This window comes from Hippocampus comes, unplaced genomic scaffold (genome assembly GCF_001891065.2).
Source record: "Hippocampus comes isolate QL1 unplaced genomic scaffold, H_comes_QL1_v1.1 scaffold136, whole genome shotgun sequence".
Classification (NCBI taxonomy): Eukaryota; Metazoa; Chordata; class Actinopteri; order Syngnathiformes; family Syngnathidae; genus Hippocampus; species Hippocampus comes.
The window spans coordinates 278,440-301,373 of NW_017805840.1; the positions used below are offsets into that span (position 1 = coordinate 278,440).

A 22,934-nucleotide genomic window follows, 5' to 3' on the forward strand; every position below is an offset into this window, starting at 1 on the left:
TATATATATATATATATACACACACACACACACACACACACATATATATATAAAAATGGTGTTGTCTTTTTTTCCCCCTTGCATCAACACACTCCACTTATGACCCATTGGCGTCCTCTCCACGGGCCGTGGTCTTAAGATACCATCCCGCCTGCGTCAGATGACCGTGTTTTCACATCCATTTACAACAGCAGGGGTGGGGTGGTGGCTCTAATGAAAACTACCGTAACACACATGCATTGTATTGAGGGATTAATGGCTGATGCAGAAATAAGGCCAATCAGGGACGTGGCGGTGAGGGAGCTAAGCGACGTGAAGGGCCCAGGCGGCAGTGGGTGGTCGCCTCTTACCTTTTTGTTGTTTTCTTTAATATCCTGAGGATTGAGCGACTTGTAGTCTCTGGAAAAAAAGGAGGGAGAGAGAGAGAGAGAGAGAGAGAGAGAGAGAGAGAGAGAGAGAGAGAGTAACCGTGTTTAACCCTTTCATGCACCCTATAACCCGATAACATGATAAGCTGTCCATTGTAGTAACTGCTGTCCCCGTAAGGGTTAGGTATGATAAAACATTTTTAATAGAGTGTGAAATGAAACATTTTTTTAATGAAACATGTCCCTACATGGCGTCGGGCCTGAAGTGATGCAGCAGTGCGCAGAAGGCCAGGCCGTTCCTCCAGGACGTGGTGAAATTGGTGATCTTCACGCCGCGGTAGTTGCGCGTCACCTCGCGGCACCAGGCCAGCAGCGACTGGCTGGCGTTGGGCTTCCCGCCCAGGACCGGGCTTGGGATCGGGCTTGGCTGAAAACAAGAGAAACAAGCCAAAAAGAAGAAGAAAAAAATGAATACCTTCCTCAAATGCACGGTTTGATGATGCACACATTTTTAATCGTGCTTGTCCTCAAACGGGGCTGAGCAAGCGCCTAACTTTAGGAGCGGGGCAGGCTACACTCTGGACTGGTCTCCAGCCAAACGCGAGACACAACAAGTCGAACAAGCATTCACACTTTTTAAATAACGCAAGGCTGGCTAAATAAATCACATATTACTCGCTGTGATCTTAATTACAAAGACTATTATAATGTTTTACAAAGGTTAGTGTGATTTTACACATGTAGGACATGTCGTGTGTATGTGGACGTATGACCGGATGCCAAAACATCACTTAAAATATTGCCAAATAAATAGCTCCCTCTATAGTACGCACCGGCCTCCATCTGTAGTTGACTAATTATGAAAGCGATTTTACGCATGTATGACGGTTAAGAATGCAAAAAAAAAGTGACTTAAAACATGGCATGTATGGCCCAATGACGTTGTCTCAAGTAAATGCCGTCATCATCGGCAGTTGAATAATGATCTGAACACACTGCTCACGCTTTTGACTCTGCAGCGCCTCGCCTCCAATTTAGTTGCTCAAAGCACAGCGTCATAGACATTTGTTCACACAGACGTGCGCAAGCATGGATAATGTAAACATCTTATTAATTACCTCCTCCTCTTGAAGTCTTATCGAGGTGGAAAAGCATTTTCGTCACACCCTGACTTTTTTCTCCACAATGCTATACATGCATGAAAGCAACTTGAGGTGAAAAGAGTTTGGAATGGACAGCTGCTGAGTAGAAAAAGACTTGTGGTGGCTACCCGACTCCCTCTGTTGGCCTGTGCGTGCGACTGCGAATACAGTGTGTGCTTCAGACAAATTAAATAAGTCACAAATAAGCCTCCAGAGTTTCTTTGCATTTGTCTTGACAATACTGTCATAGTCATGTCAATCAATCAATCATTAAAAAAAAAAAAAACAAATAAGACAGCCTTGATTCCCTTGACAATCACCGATTGTTTTTCCTTTTAGTAATTCTTAGTCATACTTTCATTTCTTTACTTTAGTTTTAAATCTTTTAATATTCTTCTGTTCATGTGTTTAAATGTTGTCAATGTACATTCTTTTCATGAATTAACTTTCATAATTTTGGTCAAATAGTTTTCTCTGCTTGCTTCTGACTGTTTGCTGTTGTATTTATGAATTGCTTTTCGGTGTTGTACCTCTGCTTGCGTGAAGCACATTGAGTTGCCTTGTGTATGAAATGTGCGATATAACTCAAGCTGTATTTGGATTACACAACTCAAAGTTACGCATTATCATTACTTTCATTACTTAAACACATGATAACAACAAATACTTTAGATATAAAATCTCTTGGCACACTTAAACGGTAGCTTGAATGGAAATCCTTCATTTTGGAGTTCAAATTGCAAACGCTACAAGATGAAAGACAGGAGGCCGTCACTATTTGCAATTCCTGATGTTTGTACTCCTTTGTGTGCGTTTTGTTATCTTGAGCATGAGTAGTCAAGGCCCCTTTGGGTATCTGGGTGCAAGGGGGACAGTGGCAGCAGCCTGGGGGGGGGGGGGCACTTGACATTTTCCAGCTCATCTTTAAAAGAGGGCTTTAACCGTTCCCCCCCACCAGTACCTTCCACACAATGTCAGCCCAAATAAATAATAATAACAAGCAGATAATAACATGAATATCAAGTCCACAGAAGTAAGAGGGATGTAGTTACAGAAAATGCATCCCTGAAGAAAAGCACGTAATGACACAAAAGCACATCACCGGCTGAGTGAGCTGCATTGTGTGTGTGTCGTTATTGTGTGTGTGTGTATGTCTATCATTAGGTAGGTAGGTACGTAGGTGTGTGTGTGTGTGTGTGTGTGTGTGTGTGTGTGTGTAGCAGTCTACCTCCAGGCCTTCCCCCGTCCCCCTCTTTCAAGTGACGGTGAAAAAGTAGCCGTCTAATTGGAGCACTCTAATTACCTGGGATTATACACCAGGTGCTATTAAAGCAATTAGACGCACACCCCCGCGCGATGCCGGCAGAAAACACTTACACACCGGCAGACTTAAACACACACACACACACACACACACACACACACACACACACACACACACACACACACACACACCAGCTGGTGGGAAAACAAGAAGAAGAAAAAAAAAAAGAATAACAGTAGCCAGTAGGGCAGGCTCACTCACCAAATTAACATAAATATCAAAAACATTGTGTCCAAAACATGAATCGAGTCTATTGAAAGGAAATCTTTTGCTCAGTGAACCGTCATATGTTCCAGAGGTCGACGCGCTAACCACTGGACCACCGGGCCGCCCGCTGATATGGAGATGAAGAGACAACCCACTTACTGGTTGGCATGTCTGAAAATGAGATCAAGTGTTTTTCTGCATTTTGAGGCTGTAAGAAGATGCTGCTGAGTAGTTAGTTAGTGGTATGTTTAATGACTTATTAGCTTCTTTGCGACCAATAGCTCTTATTGTTTGGCTCGTCTAAAAGTATGAATGGGATATGCGGGTTGGAGCACTACTTTTTGCAGTTGCCGCACGGCTGCAAGACCATGTTGATGTTTCGTCTGTCGAATGTTGGATGATTTGTCACTAGCTTCTTTGCAACCAAGCGCTAATTGTTTGGCTTGTTTTAAAAGAATGAATGGGATTTGTGGTTTCGAGAGCTACTTTTTGCGCCTTTAGCACTTGTCGCACGGCTCTAAGACTATGATGATGTTTATTTAGTTTGTGGTATGTTTTATGAATGAAGTTATCACTGCTTGGCTTGTCTAAAACACAACAATTATGGTTTGAATGCTAGTTTTTCCGCCTTTGGAATAGTTTTCTCCTGCTGTACGACTCTTAAGACCATAAAGAAGGGAATTTAGTCAATTGTTTCTTTGCAACATCATTCTTACTTGACTTGCCCAAATAAAAAAAAATTAAAAATAAATACTCATTCTGAGAGCTACTTTTAGCACCTTTCGAGTGGTTTGCGCTTCTGCACAGCTGTGAGACTGAATCGGTGTGCAAAGGGGGCTAGTGACATTGATGTGATTCTCTCAAATGGGATTTCCGGATGTTTCCATTACATGTTGGCCCTGATAATGTGTTTTCACATGCATCAAAAGTAGGAAATAGCATATCTGATTTGACAGGAACAGGCCGCATTTCATTAGGAGTCAAAAAGCATGTTGACTTACAGTTTGCCTGAAGGAAGGTGTGCACGTGTCTTTTATCCATGTGTGTGCGTGCGTGCGTGTGTGTGTGTGTGTCATACAAAACACACACACAGAGCCATGTAGCTAGCTGGGCTGCAGGGTAGGATTAGCAGCGAGCATTGCCTCGGCCTGCAAACATTCCGCATTAAAAAAGAAGAAAAAAAAAAGATGAAAAAGCTTCATGACTATCAGCGCCACATAACCTCCCCTCTGCCGCTATTAAACGCCAGCATAACAGGCTGGGCGGGAAAATACAAGGCGGCCGACAAGAGAATCCATTATTCCCCGCGCCGCCGTGTCAACAACATACACCAAACGGGGCAGAGAGAGAAGAAAATGTAGGCCAAGAGAGATGGTGGGGGGTGGGGAATGGGGGTTAAGCTCCCAACAATACCTGAAGGACAAGATAGGAGGAAACCTGGGAAGGCGGTTTCCTTTCGGAGAAGATTATTGCAATTTTTTTCAGACTTTGGCTCAGCAAGCACCGGAGGAAGGAAAGGTTTGACTTTTTCTTTGGCTTTTTTGTGACTAAAAACTTTTGACAATGAATCTCCGTTACATGTTGACGGTAATGGGCGTACACATTGCATTTTATGTGTGAAATGAGCCCAAACCTTCTACGTTAGAGCCTGGCTTGCCGCCATCACAGCAACAAAATGGAGTGAAGTGTGCAACTGCAGTAAAAATTACTCCATGTTGAAGAATAATTACAAAGACGTTTCATGGATTTTGGCTAAACATTTTTTTTTCGCAAACTGTTGGAGTTATCTTCAGCCCGAGTTGTAAGACATGCATTCAGTGAGCATAAAGGAAAGGCAATTTTTTTTTTTTTTACTCTTTCTTCAGCTTTCTGCGGCCAGGTGCCCGCATGCCATGTCGGTGAGCCTTACGAGACCTTGATGAAAGGATGAAATGACTTCAGAATTCCATTGTTTTTAAATTCGTATTTTTACACTTGCATGACTCTAAATAGCGCAGGGCGCCCAATTGCCAATGCAAACAGTCCCTTGACATTGTTCAAAAAGACGTTGAAACTATCCGATAAGCTCGAGGGGTGATTTGGGGGCTTTTAACAGTGGAATGTAAACTCAATTGGCCTCAACCCGTTGACGTAAGAACGCCATCATGATGGCAGTGAGGAGAGGAGTAGAAGAGACGCTGCCACCACAGCCACGTGTCTTTCCAATCTCGCTCGCTTAAAAGCGGCATCGGTGTGTCAGATTAGAGGAGGTTTTGAATCTCTGACTCTTTAAAAACTTGTAATCCGCTCAACAGAGAGCCTGCGGCAACAAAAGACACAAAACCGCCCGGCACACACACATTTGCTCTCGACGACAGCACACGTGTTGTACATATATGCACTGTCAATCTATAACGGGCTCTGATGTCTTCTGGTTCTGGCCTTTTAGTCATTCCAAAAGTCAGGACACGTGCACACACGGTGATGCATCTTCACAGTTTTGCGGCCTCCGTTTAAGAAAAAAAAGAATATGAAGCGCTGCGTTACATGGTCATGTATATCAAGGCCTCTACAAATAAAGTTTGATTGATTTATTAACTGTAATGGCTCCATCCAACGTGTGCAATCGCACACTTGATAATCATATTTTTTTGAAGCAGACAAGGCCGCTGCACTTCGGCGGTGTGCCCAGCAATTTTATTGGCTGCACTCCAACCCCCAATATGATCCATTATGTAATTGTACACACCGTCTAAAAGCTGCATTTGTCTAATAGGGACTCACTCTGCTCCTGATGTCTTCTCATTAGAAATAAAAGCCAGTAACGAGGAGGGAAAAAAAAAATCACTCCACATCATCTTACGCCTCCCCTTTCAAATGACAGATTCCAACAATAACATTAATAATAATACATTGCAGTCGTCAAGGCAGGAGGCGATGAATGCGGCAGTGATCGAAAGATCAAAAGTTCACGGATGTAAATGGAGATGTGGAGTGGATGGAACAAGAGCGGGACTGGAACAGAAGAGTCAAGAGAATGTAGCGTGAAAAATAACACACGTTAACATGCAAAAGCTAAGATTACGCGACGCTTGGAATGAGGAAGGGGGCACGGCGAGAGTATGCACGTGCGGTGCTACCTTCAAAGTGAACTTCTCTCCATCACCAAGCTCTACAGTGAATTTACTCAGTCAAATCCTTTCTGCCATTGATATGAAGTGAAATGCCACGAAATTGTCCAAGCCCGCGAAAAACAACAACAAACAACACTGAATTATGTCAAAACATAAAAGAGATTGGAGATTAATTAACTGGTTTTAAAAAGTGTAATTACTGTAGGTACAATTTATCCACATGTTGGATGTGTTCCTTTAAGGGGCGTGGAATAGTTCTCGTTCATGAACATCTGGGTGTGAGATGTGGCCAACAGTGGCACTATTTTCTCTAAATGAAATTGTCAGATCAGTATCTCCCAGTTTCGAAGATCAGGTGCAAGTAATTTTCTAATGGTGATGATGATTTATTTTCATTGTAAGGGTATAATTAACTTGAATTTACAAAATATGCCACTCACATTTTACCTAACTATTTTTCAACCAGAAAGTCACACACTCTGGAAAAAGTGTTCAAAGATCTTCCGTATCCTCAAAGAAGCTTTGGAAGACGGAGGGAGTGATCTCTCAAAAATCTATACAGAGCCATTAATCTCCTTTAACGGACGTCTTCAACAAACAAATTAAGACGCGGGATGGATTCACAGATGGGCCACGCTGATAAGACCGCCGTTTATCAATTAATCTGAGCGCAGGTGGGCAAAACTCATTAAGGAGGCCACTTTAGGAATTACGTGGCACAGGTAAAGACATGCAAAAGAGTTTGTGTGTGTGTGTGTGTGTGTGTGTCTGTGTGTGTGTGTGTGTGTGTCTGTGTGTGTGTGTGTGTGTGTCTGTGTGTGTGTGTGTGTGTGTCTGTGTGTGTGTGTGTGTGTGTCTGTGTGTGTGTGTGTGTGTGTAAAACCCCTCCACAACCACACACATTCACACAGGGCAACCATTGTCCAGTGCGGAGTGGGCTTCAAGACGATGAAGAGTCCGATAGTGCGGCCAATTATAATGAACATAATTACAAAGTCACCTCTTTGACTACTGATCAGAACACACACACACACACACACACACACACACACACACACGCACGCACGCACGCACGCACGCACGCACACACACACACACACACGATCTACATTTGGTTTGTTGCTGTTCCACTAAAGTCCATTAGATGTGAGGGGGGGGGGGTTTCAAAACTAAAATATCATTGACTCCAAACGCGGACGCTTCCAAAGCCTGATCGTCACCATATTTGTTTATAGGGTAGCAGCATGGTGAGTGTGAGAGGAAATTATACGTTCTGTCTCTTGGCCTGCGTGGGTTTTTTCCGGGTATTCCGGTTTCCTCCCACATCCCAAGTACATGCATGGCAGGCTGATTGAACACTCTAAATTGTCCTAGGTGTGAGTGTGAGTGCAGATGGTTGTTCGTTTCTGTGTGCCCTGCGATTGGTTGGCAACCGGTTCAGGGTGTCCCCCCGCCTACTGCCCGAAGACTGCTGGGATAGGCTCCAGCACCCCCGCGACCCTTGTGAGGATAAGCGGATCGGAAAATGGATGGATGGATGGATGTTTAAGGACCTAAACATTAAAACACAGCGACATCCTGGCTGCTAAATTCCTGTTGAAATTTGACACTCCAACAAAAAAAAAAAATGATTGTCATACAACCGGTCAAAGGCAATCAGCTGTTCCTCGTTTCCTTTACATATCAAATTCATGACGCCTGTACTGATTAGGGTTTAATCCACGTAATTGCTTTGCGCAGCTGCCGAGATCAAACCCAACATTTGATTAAGTTTTCATTCATGTGTCGTCAAACTTTTTTCATAAGTGAATGTACTCGCACGAAAAGGCTCAAATCCAAATCAAAAAGTGGGTGATGGCCCGAAAAGACACCACTCAGTACTTTCTATGACACAGTGTCTGAATACCGTAATTGACAAAAGGACGCTTTTTAAAAAAAAATTCGAAAGAGGCAATTAGAGAGTCTTATCATTCCTCTTTTCTTCACACGCAAGAGCGCACATTTAAGGAAAATGGAACACAATTCATGAGGTACTTCTGAGGTTCCTTTCAAATATTGCTTTGCATTAATTGAATTAAAAGTGTAGCGCGTGAGGGGAAAGGGTAACTTCAAAGATGTCATAAGTAGAGGGTGGTACATCAAGGAAAAATAGTCGTGACACACCACACACCAGAGCTTCGACAAATCCAAGAATTGGGCCTTTGCTGACTGTAACTAGGAACATGCTCACATTTGGTCCAGGGTGCCTAAAAATGTGGGTCGCCTTGTACATGTATATGCACCGAATTCCTAAATCTGTGAATGCTGTTGTGTGACTTCAATGAGGGGGTACGCTAGACTGACTGATGTTGTGCCAACACACTGCTTACATAGAGGAAAGGCAGACGTAACTGAGGAGAGAGCATGCAAACGTAAAAGTCGGAAGGGTGGGCGTGAAAGAGGACGCTAAAGGCACGCCCCCAGTAGGTGTATGGAGTATATAGTACATGCATTGTGCAAAACAACATCCCGAAAATGGCACCTGCAAAGAGACACGCTTTCGAAGCACGGTTTAAACCGCAAGCTATCAGTTACGCGAAGGACCATGGGAATCGAGCAGCCGCAAGAGAATTCAAGATCAACTAATCCTTGGTGCTTTCGTTTTATGAAACGCCGCCCTCTATTCATCCGGGCAAGGACGACAATGGTGCAGCAACATCCGGCAGATTACAAGGAAACGCTGGCCATCTTTTGCTACGACTGCAGTAAAAAGTGGAATGTTCTGCATTACATTAAATAAAGACGCTTTCTTGGATACTTTAATCATTTATTCTGCCGATTTGCCGCCCTCACTTGGCTTCCATTACGATTGTTCCCTCAACCAATTCCCACATTCCTGCATACCCGCTTGGGCTACGGCAAGTGATGAGGGACAAGCATACTTTGCATTTTGAAAGACAACCAAAAGATTGCCGACAAACACATCCAGCCCAACCATATCGCCAACATGGACGAGGTGCCGCTCACTTTCGGCATCCCGGTGAACCACAGTGTAGAGAAGAAGCGGATGAGCACGGTAGTGATGCGCACAGCGAGCCGCGAGATGCAATGCTAATGGACAGACACGGCCAAAATGAATTTGCCCGCAGCGTGGGAGCGATGGCAAACACAGCGCCGGGCGAGTTACGCCACAATTTGTGAATGGATTGTGGATGCTTGGGCTAAAGTGTCTGCTTGCATTGTTGGTCAAACTTTCGCAAAAGCCGGCATCATTTCTGAGGAGCCGCACAGCAACGAGACCGACTCTGACAATGATGTGAGGGAACCTGGCGTGTTTGATTGTGACCTTGCCCAGCTGTTCTTTTCGGATCCAGATTAGGACTTTGGTGGTTTTGAGGATGAGGATTGATTAAAAAAAATAAAGTACAAGCGAACTCAGTTTTGCTCCTGCTGCCTTTTAAAAAAAGTATGCTTGCGTGCATGTATGCTAGCATACTTCTTAATATAGCGTACGCTTTACCATGCCTGCGTCCAATAATACATTGCATCTTGTGTGTGTGTTAAATACACAGTGTGCCGTATGGTCGTGAAAATACGGTAATCTAGAGACATCCGACAATGATGATCGTTGGTATGCGGAGCCTGCTTAAAATGTTAAAAATCAATATTCGTGAACCCTGTTAACTGGGGAGCCATTGTGCAAAGGAAGGGGATGAAGGAGAGGGTGGCCTTGGACCTTTTGGGGGTCTAAAGAGTTTTGGAGACTTATCTCCCGCCTTTTTTTTTTTTTTTTTAAACCAGGGGGTCCTTAGACCCACACACCTGGAGGACTGGTCTGAGTTAAATCCAGATTAAGATAATGTTACCCCTTCTCCGTGTCATTCAAACCCCGCTGGACGGAGCAACGCAGGTTTGCTTCATTCTGAAACACACACAAAGGACTTTGTGGCCATCCTCATAAGCCCTATTAGTCTGCTACAGAGCCTCTCATAGCAGACATCAATCACGGAGGGATTAGTAAATTCCCTCTTTAAATGAGTGGCACGGGAAACTTCCCTTCAAGACCAAAGCCAGTCGCTCTCTCTGGCTGACTCGCTCGCTCCCTGGCAGAGATTACACAGCGATTTGTTTTCATTTGGTTCCATCTTCATCGTTTTCTCTGTACGCCGGTCCCGCTCGCAGCTTGTGAGGTAATCCCTGGCAGATAAAACTAAAGAGGACTTACCCCAGGCAGATTACAAGAGGCGCTTTGCGGAAGGCCCTATTTTTTTTTTTTATACAGCCGTCGACGCGGGTATTGAGAGTGAGCTCTTGCGCAGCGCTTAACTTGTGAACCTGACGTGCACCCGGCAAACGAGAAGGAGGCAGCGGGGGGAAAAAAATGATACCTGCATTACAGGAACCGAAAAAAACAAATGTCACAACACACACACGCATACAGGTGGCTGCCTTTCAAGGCAAGCATGTATAAAATTGAGGAGCGATAAGAGCCCGAAAAGCCATAAAAAAGTTGATCTTCGATTTAACGAATTACAATGGCTTAATGATGTTAATGCGCGTGGCTTTCCCAAAGCACACATTCACAAGCTTCTCAAAATCGCCACTTTTATATTCACATAACTCACTCAATTGTACTTTTTGCACATTTTAGATCAACGTCAACATTTGCTGGCTCAATGAACAGTTAGTTCTCGGGACCTTCACTTCTTTGCCTATCTGTGACTCTTCTAGTCTCTCTTTTGCAACTTGGTGATGAAACGACGTGACACTCTTAACCTCAGTGGCCACTTCCTGTTTGAAGCTCGGAATGGTGAGGTACTGTTGATCAATTATTACGTATCGTCTTGGTCTAAGGATGTTAAAATGTGAACACCATGATGAAGACGGATGTGTAAATTGCATTTTAATGGAACCAGGACATCGATTGGCCCATTTATGGATCAAATACTTGTGAATTTTCGACTCCTTGATAGAGACAGCGTGTTCTGCAAAACGTATTGAAACAGTAAATAGTTACATATAGATAGATACAGAAACGCAGATTTCGTTTTAGGACCAACACATATGATACGGTTGACTAAAACTGAAGTGGACAATTGTGGGGGGGAAAATGGGTTTGGGACTCTTCATCACGTACATTTTCCTGAAGACGTTTATTTAAGGGAGTTATTATTTATTTTTTTTTTTATCTTAAATGGATAACATAACCAGCGACTAATTTGGGCACAGCAGCAATGAGCGGGACAGCCACTACTTGAGGAAATCTTTGTTCACGTGACTGATGACATGTGAGTGGGCAGTATTGTCCGGTGGGCCTTGAGCCTGACGCGATGACAGTGCTGCCCTCCGGCATGGAAGGACACACAGGAAGCTCAGTGATCTGACCCTGGGAAGAAACCTCCACTCCCACAAGATCCAATGTCAGACCACTCAGGGGTCCGTACATAAATGTTGGTGGGGAGGGGCCCACATAGGTAAAGAGAAGACATGAAGAGGTTTTTACACCACTTCAGAATTATTCTGATAATATTACACAGTTTGGGGGTGCCAGAGGAGAGTCAGAAAGCAATGTAGACTTGCAGCTGTACATTTAAATTAGCTTTAGCTGTTAGCACGTGTTTTAGGGATACTCGTAAGTGTGGTTCATTTACTGTTATGGAGGCGATGATTTGAGGGTGAGGGGGCGGGAAAACTTAAAAGTAGGTAGCCAGACCTCTGCAGCTGCTGCCGTTTACACGAGACAGAAGCTGAGCTGCGCTGTGTTTGTTTATGGAGCAGACATGCGTCAGAATGCTTTGCTATTACACTTGCTGTCCCTTTGCATAACAAAATCGAACAAGGGGTCATTTCCCAGGACTGCTCGTTTGACTTCTTGTTGATATTTCAATAGTGGCTGCGGTTGCGTTATGCATCCACTTGTTGGAGCTACGTTAAAGGGAATACAATACAATACAGCTTTATTTATATCGCGTTTTCACAACCGCTGCAGCTGTAACAAAGCGCTTTACAGAACATTTAAAATACTCCACACCAAGAAATCTGAATATTGATCCATATAAAAGGTCCAAATAAGAAAATTGAATGCTTTTACATACGCCTTATAGTGCGCAAAATCCGGCAATTTAAAATCGATGATTAAACTTGGTTTTCTAGGATACTTGTTCAAATGGCCTCGGTGAAATGGTCTTCGTCACATAAAACTAAATGACAAGTCAAACTTATTGGAACAGATGAAATAACTTTATCTTACGCAAAAAAAAAAAAAAAACGAGACCTTACCGAGGGCAGAGAGGGCAAGACAAGCGACGACTGTCCTTGTCTCTCGGGCTCCCCCTTTGTCCTCAGCAAACATCTCTCATTCGTCGTACCCACCTCGGCGAGGCTCGGCGGTCCTCGCTTGCCGCTTGGCCTGGCGAAAGCTAATTAAGAAATATCACAGCCTTGGCGAACTCAATTAAAACATGTTAATTTATTCTAATTTCAATTTGGATGTAGCGAGGAAGTCAAGGAGGGGTGGTGAAGAGCGCTCCGGCCTGTGCCTCCGCCCCTTCCCCCCACTGCGGAACAGGAACAAAAAGCATTTAATTTCAAACCTCCTATTAACATATGTAATCAAAGAAACCCTTCAACTGCAGACCACGATCAACTAACTTACCTCAGCAAAAAAAGATAAAAATGTAAAATAAGGAGCCAGAGTGTTAAGATTTACGCATTTTGGGGTGTCCTGAACAAAGGTTCCATCACAACCCAAAGTTGAGAAGTTCGAAAAAAATGAGCTACTGACAGAAGTCTTACCAACTGGTGGACTTTGTTTTTACAAAACGCACAAAAGAAAAAGTCCACCAAATCTGTACTTGAAATTGAACAGGAGTTGTACAATTTGCTCCGAAGCAGCAATTTCATGGCTCGTACTTCACCTCCCTCGCCGATTAGCCAGGGTCTGAAGCAGGGCTACGTTGCTAGATTGTGAAGCATTTTGAAATGCTATAAAATGTGGCTAAAGCGTGGCGGCGAGGCTTGATAATTTGTCGTGAAAAAGGAAACTAATAAGTTATGGTCATATTGATCAAACTCGTGAATAATCAAGATTGTCTTTCCGCCACTCCTGATTACAGTACATTCGCACACCATATTTCCTAAATGTCTATTTTGTCTCATTGCCTTATTTTTTTTTTTTTTTTTTTGCTATTGTAAGAAATGGAGTAACCCCAACAACCAGAGACAAATTCCTTGTGTTTCAACATACTTGGAATAATATATAAAGATTATTCTGAAAGACTTTTGTACACCAAAGAACCCCTGTCTTTGCTCATTTTCATAAACTTAAAAGTTATACTGCCACTCAATGTCAGCTACTCAAAATTGAAGAGGCTTTATTCTTTTGTACTCCGAACATGAAACTGAACGCATTTTGCTCAAACTTTAGGCCCGCAGATATAAGCTCCAAACTTTTTCCTTATATGAAAATGTGGCAAATAAAAAGTTTGTCAAGCGGAAACGGGATGAAAATCTTAACTTCAGCGCATCTAAGTGTCGAGTGCTTTGACTATGGAATTGAGATGGAGAAGAAGACTGAGGAAGAGATCACTGAATTACTGGGAAGGAGGAGAAGGTGGGGGGGCGTTGGGGGATCAGCTCCAAGGAAAAGAGATGGACTGAATCGGACCAGACAGAGATCACAACCCGCCCAACAGGAACTCTCAATGTGCATTTGAATTAATCCTACAAATACTTCTTTTGAGCTCAACGATATGAAACTTGACGACACTGACTCGAACTGTCAAAAGTCAACTCAATTAGAACATAAAATATTTCATGCAAGCAAACCAACTTTCAAGGAAATTCATCAGTACATGTATACATTTTTTTTTAATGCCCAGTCCTCAGGTTTGTCTGAAGAACTCAGAATGGCATCTTGATAATTTTGTGGGACCACTCATGATAGACATGCCTCCTAAATGTCTTGGTGTTAATGTCTGGTTTCGGGGGCTGAATTTCCAAAGGCAAGTCAAACTTTTTGGGTGAGTCTATTCATGATCCCTGCCAAATTCAATTTGCTTGGATTTAGAACAAGCTTCAAAATTTAGGGATGGCAGGTAGGTGTCAGCCAAATTTAACAACAAATTTAGGTGAGTTTTTAATGATGGAAAATACCTCAGTATGGTCATTAATATTATCTAGCAATCTACAGATCTACAATGGATAATATGGAAATATATATGAATTGAATTGCCGCATTTGCAAATGTCAATTTCATGGCCTCAACATGAATAAAGCCAACAAATGGCTCACCACATGTTCAAGTAAATACATTGCAGTGAGATTCAGTATTGTCAAATCATCACGGTAAATCCCATTTGTATGTGTAATAGGTGTGCACACAGGAAGTGGGCGAACAACATATGCTGGGAGGATGCGTCGATTGTTCACAATCTGCCGTTGAAGTGGGAGCTTCCAAAGCAATGATATGGAGGATGGGCTCACCTAAGATGATGTTTACTGCTCCTCATTCATGCTTTGAAATGTTTTTTTTTTAATAACTTTGTAAATAACTTAACTAGGTCCTCCTGTCCAAGCTTCAACATGCCAGAAAATTTTCTCTCTCTTTTTTTTTTTTTTTTTAATGCGAGTGTATCCTTGTGATATTTGAAGCATTTTAGGGGCCCTGAAGGTTGGGGGCAGGTGATAGATGCCCCCATAATAAGTTAACTCATCTGAGCCACGGGCCCATATATGAGATTGTATTAGACCCCCCCCCCCCCCCCCCCAACACACATGTACACGTCCCCAATGCGATGTGTCGCCTTCGTCTCGGGCCTCTCATAGCGAGAATGTCTCCTCTTAATCCCCTCTGACTTCATACATTCAAAAAGGTCATCTCACCGCCAACACATGCCTGTGGTGTGTTTGTGTGTCTCGAGCGAGAATAAGAAAGAGAAACCCATTCACACTACGACGTATGAACACCCTCTCTCTCTTTTCACCGTCTTGACGACTCTCCTCCATCTCCAACAATCCACTCAGTGAATGTTTTTCTTTGAAGCGGACATTTTTGGCCAAGGCTTCGACTGAAGTGAAGAGACATGACCAGTTTACAATTTAAAACAGTATTCTACGGATATTCAAGATAGTAGTATTCAGAATTATGTGTGTACTCCGATAACATGGATGCTTTTCATGCGGGGGTCAACAGTATTCTGACATTATGGAGAGAACGACGCTCGTATTGCAACATCGTGGACAAAATGATGCTTGGATTCCGACATCGGTGACAGAATGAAGATAGCACTCCAACATTGTAGACAGAACGATGCTAGTGTTTCATTATATTCCAAGTGACAGCGCCACCTAGTGAAGGAAATAAAGATGGCAATAAAGATGCACAGTCTTTAGTTGCGAACCTTACAAAAGCTCTCCATCTCCCACAATCCATCCTGCTGTCTGGAGTCCCACCTACCTTCATCCCTCCCTCTGGAGGCAAGGGCATCTTTTGGCCAAGTGTGGCCCACCACAGGCCACTGGCTTCGGGTAATTAAAGTGGCTCAGCCCCCACCGCCAGTCACAGGCAAGTGCGGCTGGGTGATAAAGGCACTGTGCCATAATTACATGGACAGCCACTAAAACAGTTAGCTAGCCAGGTGCACAGTGGTGGCAGGGCACTCTGTGTGTGCGCGCATATATGTGTGTGTGTGTGTGTGCGTGTGTGCGTATATATAAGCAACTGTACAATCGCATGTGTGAGTGGATGTGCATAGGGGGTCAACACCCCCTTGTGATCGCTCTGCTGTAGTTAAGCCCTCTGTGTTTAAGCCTCCACATAGGCCCATTCAACCCCTTGCACACAGACACACGCACGCACACACACACACACACACATACACACACACACACACACACACACACACACACACACGCGCAGAGTGAACCCCCTCCCAGCCCCCAGCCAATCATTCCCCACCAGTGGTCTGACTCCTGCTGTGAGTGTGTGTGACCATCAGCCATTTAATTAGAGCCAGCCTCCATTTGACTAATTTCAATAAATAAATAAATAAATAAATAAATTCACGCTGGATCAGAACCCCGCCAACTCCAATAAACTAACATTCAATGAGGTGCTTAGTGCACGCGCACACGTGTGTGTGTGTGTGTGTGTGTGTGTGTGTGTGTGTGTGTGTGTGTGTGTGTGTGTGTGTGTGTGTGTGCGCAAGAGTTGAATATCTTGAACAAACTCAAGATATTAAGTATTCCAATGAACGTTTTGTTAATTTCCAAAACTTTCTTTTAACTATTTCGACAATAATTATGGAGGTGGGCAAACTTGTTTTATTACAAATAGACAGATAGGTCAAGTTAATTTGTGGAAAAGTTATGGGAGCTCCACATCTGGCAGTACAGTGTGAGGATGCGTTCAGAGCTTGCTTTGCCTTGACCCAGAAGATATATTTGTGGATGTGAAACACCGACTATATTTTGATGAATCGTTTTGAGACGAATCTCTCCCTATAATATCGGAGCCAGCCCCTATGGAAATAATATTCACATAGGGCGGCACGGTGATCAACTGGTTAGCACGTGCGCCGCACAGTGCAGAGGTGCAGGGTCCTTATAGTTCAAGTCTTGAAGAGACACTGTTAACCGTTTACCTTGGGGGATGACGAGGCCAGTTCTCTCCCCATGACCGCCGCCACAGGACTGGGCCCAACTGGTAAGGTTTTTTTCTCCCCATCCTGGCCGGAGCTGATCACGGGAGCAGGCGCACCAGTGCCAAAGTTGGATCCCGATGAGCCAGGGGGTGTGGGAGCTCTCTTCTTCTGGCTGCTGCCCGTGTCCGGGGCAGCAGGGCTCTGCATTGGGCACGTCCTGGGTTCGTAGAATGGGTTGGACCTGGTTGGCAATTATAAACACGTTACTTTCTTTCCTTTTATGGTGATTGGCAAGTATTGTATTCTTAGATCTTAGAGATTGATTAATCAGTTCCTTACTACAGTATCCCAAATCCTAGTTGCTATTTCTACCTGTCAACTGAATCCACCATATGCATGATCCGCTACACCAGTAGTCAGCAACTGAAACCAGGAGCTACTTCTTGTATACTGATTAATGCAAAGGGCTACCAGTTTGATACACACTTCTAAAGTAGCAAATAGCTGCTCAAGTTTTTTTTTTTAATTAAATACAAATGCAAGCATGATTTGAAAAAAGAACAGCAATACCCCAAATTGTACACGTATTATGAATGTTGCTTTTACTGTCTTTTCTGGCCACTTTTTTTTTCTTTACTAGTAGCTTGAGTAGTGATAGCAATAGTACCTGTACTGGTAGCAGTAGTGTTTGTGGTGGTAGTCGTGGTGGAGGTGTCAGAGGTTAATGGTAATAACACTAGCTGTGGCAGGTCATCATTAGATGGTTCCTTGTTGCAGCCCCTTAGTTTCGTACCAGGAGGAGTATTAGTGGTAAAGTGGTTGTAAAGGTAATTGGGAGTAGTAAGAGTGGTTGGTGGTAGAGGAGGAGTAGAGCTTGTGGTTATAGTAATGGCAGAAGTCGCTTGCCTCGTCACAACCCCGTAACCTTGCCCTCAGTCATCACTAATGAAAGCCATACTCGTCATTGCATGAAACAGAACAGTTTAATTTCAGAACGGATTAACTAACAGATATAAAGGAGCACTGTATTTCTTGATTCTTGACGTATTTTGAGAAAATCGTGTCACAAACGTTTTGAAAGAGCCGCGAACTGTTTTAAATTCGGGGGCGTGGGAAGCAGAATATATTTTCTGAAAAAGATGAAGAGTTTTTAATCCATTACTGGTTGTGTTGTTTCGTGAAATGAACACAGTTGTGTTCACTGGCTGCAACACAATGAACAAGACAGGTGAGCTAATGGAAGAATCGGGTGCACTCGGGCCAGCTCATATCCTGACTTCTCAAGGTGCATTACTGACAGACTGACAGACAGGACACACACACACACGCGCACACATACCACAGAATGTTATCAATATAGAGGCACGCTTGTGGCAGTGAAAGCCCCCGAGATACTCACTCAGCATGCGACAAAGCGGCTCTAAATAAACAGGAGAATTGGATGGGGCCGACTCAAAAGAGGGTCGGGAGCGGTCGCAGTGACAGAGGAAGCCAAAGCAAAGAAAAGCCTCAGTGGAGCAACATGAGCGGCTGAAGGAGCTCCAGTCAAAACACAACACGGCTCCCTTGAACTTTCCATTCTGCAGAGAATGACCTCGGGCTTAAGGGGACAGTCATGCCAATCAATAACACGTCAGGCTTTTTGACAACATCGCTTCGCCACAAGACTGTGAAGGCATTTGGCACCAGAACTTACGCATTGAAGTAGTCCTCCTTGGAAAGGGATTGGTTTATTCATGGATCAAACTACCGAGTTGAGGTAGGGGTTTGAAGGCGATTACCCGAATAATCAATCGATTAATCGATTGGATAATCGATTCGAAAAAGATTGGTTTGTGACAGCCCTAAGCTTGATTACATCTGCTTTATATTTTGAGCAATTTTTACCAGATGATATAAGAAGCACCAGGCACTCCCACTCACACAGATGGAGATGTGACACCCAGAGACAGCACCTTCGACGATAATGTACCAACAATTTATCGCATGTCTCTGTCGATGATCTATGCCTTGGTCCCTTGGTCCATGTCTATGGTGAGTTTCTACAGTTCATGTCTATGGTATGTGTCTTTCGGTTGTGTCTGCTCTGTACCCATAGTCAGAATCAGAATCATCTTTCTTGGTCAGTACGTAAAAAAAATCCGTGCCTATGGTCCGTGTCTTTTGGTCATTTTTTGGGGGGGCCTTGATAATGATCTGTGTGTATGTTCCATGTCTATGGTTGTGTCTTTGGTCTGTTTACACTTAGTTGGCATGAATTGAACTCAAATGTACCGGATTTCACTTGCATCAGGTCTACATCTGCTTGTTTGATGTGCGTCATGGTCCGGATGATCCAGTTTACATTACACTTGACCAAACAAACGCCAGAGATTCTTTTAACCAAACCGAAACACAGCAATAAATAAATAAATAAAAAGATGTCACTTCAAACCACTTAACAATCAGTAAAGACAACTTACTCATCAAGTTCCTCCTCGTCATTTTGTCCAACATGGGCATATAAGTACTTGTTCATGTCGACCGGTCGCAGCCCTTTCCTGGGTCGAGCCTTCGGCGGCTCGGGCACCGGATGAGGGCTGGCTTCGTCTTGTTCCGGCTCTTCGAAAGGGTTCCTCGGCGTCATATCATGCGGCTCCTCTGTGGCCTCGTCGAATGGATTGGAGGCATTGTAGAAAGATTCGTTGACCCGCCCCGCAGATTGCTGCTCAGGAGGTTCTGTTTGACGAGGATGGTGTTATTTATTGCCAATCATGTCTTGGTAAAGCAGCATATGATTCATGAGCCATGGTTAATTTTGAATGCAATGTCTGGCAAACAATGTTTTGAGGTTTGTTTTGTGTGAAAAGATATTACAAGGTTTTGGGATCACAGTTTGTTGACTGAAAAAAAAAAATCAAAATTAAAAAAAAGTCTATAAGTCAAGATACCAGTACATTAATATAAGCAATAATATAAATAATTTTTGGAGTAGTATCCGTTATTCGCAAAATGTTGTCACTGGCATTGGGACTTGGTCCCTAATCCCCATGAAAAGCGAAGTTTCACTGTACAATACCCGCAACAGAATTCGGACCACATACCGTCCTCATCTGGATCACCGAACGGGTTGAGGTGGTTGGCTTCGGGCAGGTGATCCTCGGGTTCGTCGAAAGGGTTGGCAAGCATGGCCGGGTGAGTATCGCGGTCCTCGTCTTCCAAGAAGTTCAGCTTGTTGATCAGCTCTTTGGTGGCCAAAATTAAAACAGTCATTCAAGATGACTTAAGAGTGGGACAATGAGCCATCCAAATTATTTTGACATGTACAGGTGGAAAAGTCCTGCACTTGGGAGTGAACCACAAGTAAGCGCCAGCTAAACTTGACTGAGCTCCTTTCTGGGAACATTGGTGCAATTAGTGGGGGGGTTACTGTGGGAGACAAGCGGCGTGGAGTTGCTACGGAGACGCAGGCCGAAGGCGCTGACACTTGACCACTTTATCTTCGTCGTCCTCGCCACTGTGGCTCATTTGCATGGAGACGAGGGGCGAGTCAGGGGTGTGAAAAGGAGATGCCGAGACTGGTCTCGAAAGAGCGGCATGGCTTTGTGTATTTGCAATGTCGCTATGTGAAGTGGACTTCGCTGATAAGGAGACGGGTGGCATTTGCGACCCATTTTAGGAAGACAAGAGTGTGCGTGAAGCATGTCAGCCGGTTTTATGAACCAAAGAGTGGGAGCTGAAAGTTTTCAAGTCCGGAAATAAATGTCTATGGATCAAATTCAACTTGATCTCCCGTGAGTTTTAGCTCTGTGAGCGTAGAAAGTATCATCAAAGACGGAAAGTGCCACAGGCGCGGGGAGTCTGGCTGTTTGTCTTTTCATCAGGGAACCAAGTACCGTGTAATTGAAAAACAATGTCTATCGACGACAGCAAACACAGAAAGTGGCCACAAAAAAAACAAAAAAAAAACAAAAAAAAAAAAAACGGCACATCTGCACGCTCCATTTACTGCATATACCAGTCATGCATCTTCATTGGGCGAAGTAGTTTTACAGCTTTATGAAAGTTTTGAATGTTATAATCTAATTTAAACATTGTCTGTACAGGTAATGATGGTTTGCTTGGTTTTTTTTGGGGGGGTGGGGGTGGTATCATATTTCCTCTTTCAAAACACAGGGGAGGGAAAATGATCACATTTGGAAGAATGGTGAAATTTGACACTCAATAGATTAGAATTCATAAGTAAGTCTTGCCTGGACAGAGCTTTCCCATTTTGGTTCACTACCAACTGCAGCTGAACACCAAAACAAAACAAAAACTAAATATAATTAAAAAAAACAAAGGTAACTCAATTGACATGTGCACAACACCAAAGTCAACACTACATGGAAGAACCAAAAAAAAAAAAAAATCAAAGGTTAAAGAAATAGTGATATGCCAAATTAAAATAAATTGGAGGTTTCACGAAAGGAATCATGATGATTTGGAAGAAAGTTGGGGAGAAATTGGACCTTGAGAGGAAGCGAGAGGCTTATTGGCCGCCTTGCACGCTCCCTTAGGAACGCCGATGCAACTGTCATCATCGTCATCGTCGCCATGTAAGCAGCTGAGGGCGTTCAGCTGGTTTACTATCTCTGCAGACCAATGGGGCCGCACGACAAAGAAGGACGAAGAAGAGCAGTGAAGACGTTCAGGAAAGTACACAAAGAAACAGCAAATACATCACGTTTAGACGAAGATGCGCTAAGTGTAATGAAGCGGTTCCTGCAAGAGCCATTAATCGGGGGTCCGCAACATAATTTCCCATTTGGAAACCACTGTTGAGTACAGTTCAGTTGTGGTTAACTTTTATGTACAATACATTCACATTTCACACTTTAAAACTGTTTGTTTTGAAATACTTGGAAGTACAAGTTTTATGGGCAATTATTTTTTGACTGAATCATTATTTCAATACAGTTTATAGGATAATGAAGGTGGAAAAATGTCTCCCCTGGACCCAAAATGTTTGAGAACCCTTGCATTCATGAGAAGATCATCGGGGAAGCTTGTAGGTACTGGTTGGTGGGAGTTTTGGCTTTTGCTTCGCGAGACGCACGCTAAGCGAAGCGTGGCTGTAGGCGCTCGATGCGCACACATACAACAGAAACAAAAGAGCGCGGAGAGAAAGCATGAAGCTGAACAGGAGGCGGGAGAAAAGTTGGATTAGGCTGAGCGGGAAGGAGAGGAGGACATACGTTACACCATAACATGGATGTACGCACGGTGTGAATTTGAATAGAAAGTGTGAATACATTATGTTTGACACTTCTGTAAACAGTGAAGATTTTTTTTTTTTTTTAACGCGCTGGTGGGGGGAAGAGGCTGATGATTGTTCGCACCGTGTGGCAATTCTTCCATTTTGCCAACTGCTGCCATACGTGAAACATTCTGCGACTAGTTGTTCACCTGTGATCTTGGCCGCCTTCTCTTCCTGGTTGACCCTGTTCTCCTCGTCCTCCTCGTTCTCCTCCTCAAAGTCATCCAGGTTTCCAATGTCAGCCTGCTTCATGCTCATCAGGCTGGCGAGGCTCTGCATGTCCTCGTCGCTGGAGTGGTGGAAAAAAAAAAAAATCACATCAATGCAAATGCATATCATGCTTGTAATGTTTAAAAAAAAAAAAACACTCACAAGGCTATACATAACCTTGAGAGATTAACACGCTGCCGAGATGTGGGTGGGGGGGGGGGGGGGGGTGAGATTATGCACCGACGTACCAATGAATAAATGGAAATACTACAGTGTTGAATTTTTATGTGACTGGAAGACGGCGTCCGTTTCAAAGGATTAATGTAACGCCGCCTCCACCTCTGTCCTTTCCTAACTTCTTGACGTTTTCAAACCTTTTGTCTCATCTTGGCCTTCATGTCCTTGCTCCCCCGCCGCACATTATTTCACGCCGTCCCCCTCGAATGCGCCATCATAATCTCTCGCTCTGTGTGTGTCTGTGTTCTTTGTGTTTGCCGCTTCCCGGGTGCCGGGCTTCATTTGAAACGCCGTGATGGAGTTTGTTTGTGTGTGGTCGACATCATTCCCCGAAGGGTTAACAAGGGTTACGCGCCATCGACCCGCCGTCCGCAGCACAACAAAGGCCCCTGCCAATGTGTGTGTGTGTGTGTGTGTGTGTCTTTAAATGAAA

At 43.8% G+C, this 22,934-nt stretch overlaps 1 protein-coding gene across 3 annotated transcripts in view; it reads right to left on the minus strand.

Moving 5' to 3' along the window:
- ehbp1 (EH domain binding protein 1) overlaps positions 1–22,934 on the minus strand; it is a 110,967-nt gene that overhangs the window by 61,953 nt on the left and 26,080 nt on the right. For 2 of the 3 annotated variants that reach the window (XM_019888095.1, XM_019888097.1), the window contains exons 7-13: positions 22,204–22,343; positions 21,267–21,389; positions 19,860–20,000; positions 19,239–19,494; positions 16,777–17,017; positions 617–795; positions 351–399 (exon numbers count right to left, since the gene is read on the minus strand). In XM_019888095.1, the coding sequence (XP_019743654.1) occupies positions 351–399; positions 617–795; positions 16,777–17,017; positions 19,239–19,494; positions 19,860–20,000; positions 21,267–21,389; positions 22,204–22,343 (1,129 nt within the window). The remainder of the gene's footprint in view (positions 1–350; positions 400–616; positions 796–16,776; positions 17,018–19,238; positions 19,495–19,859; positions 20,001–21,266; positions 21,390–22,203; positions 22,344–22,934) is intronic. The other variant, XM_019888096.1, reaches the window with a different exon arrangement.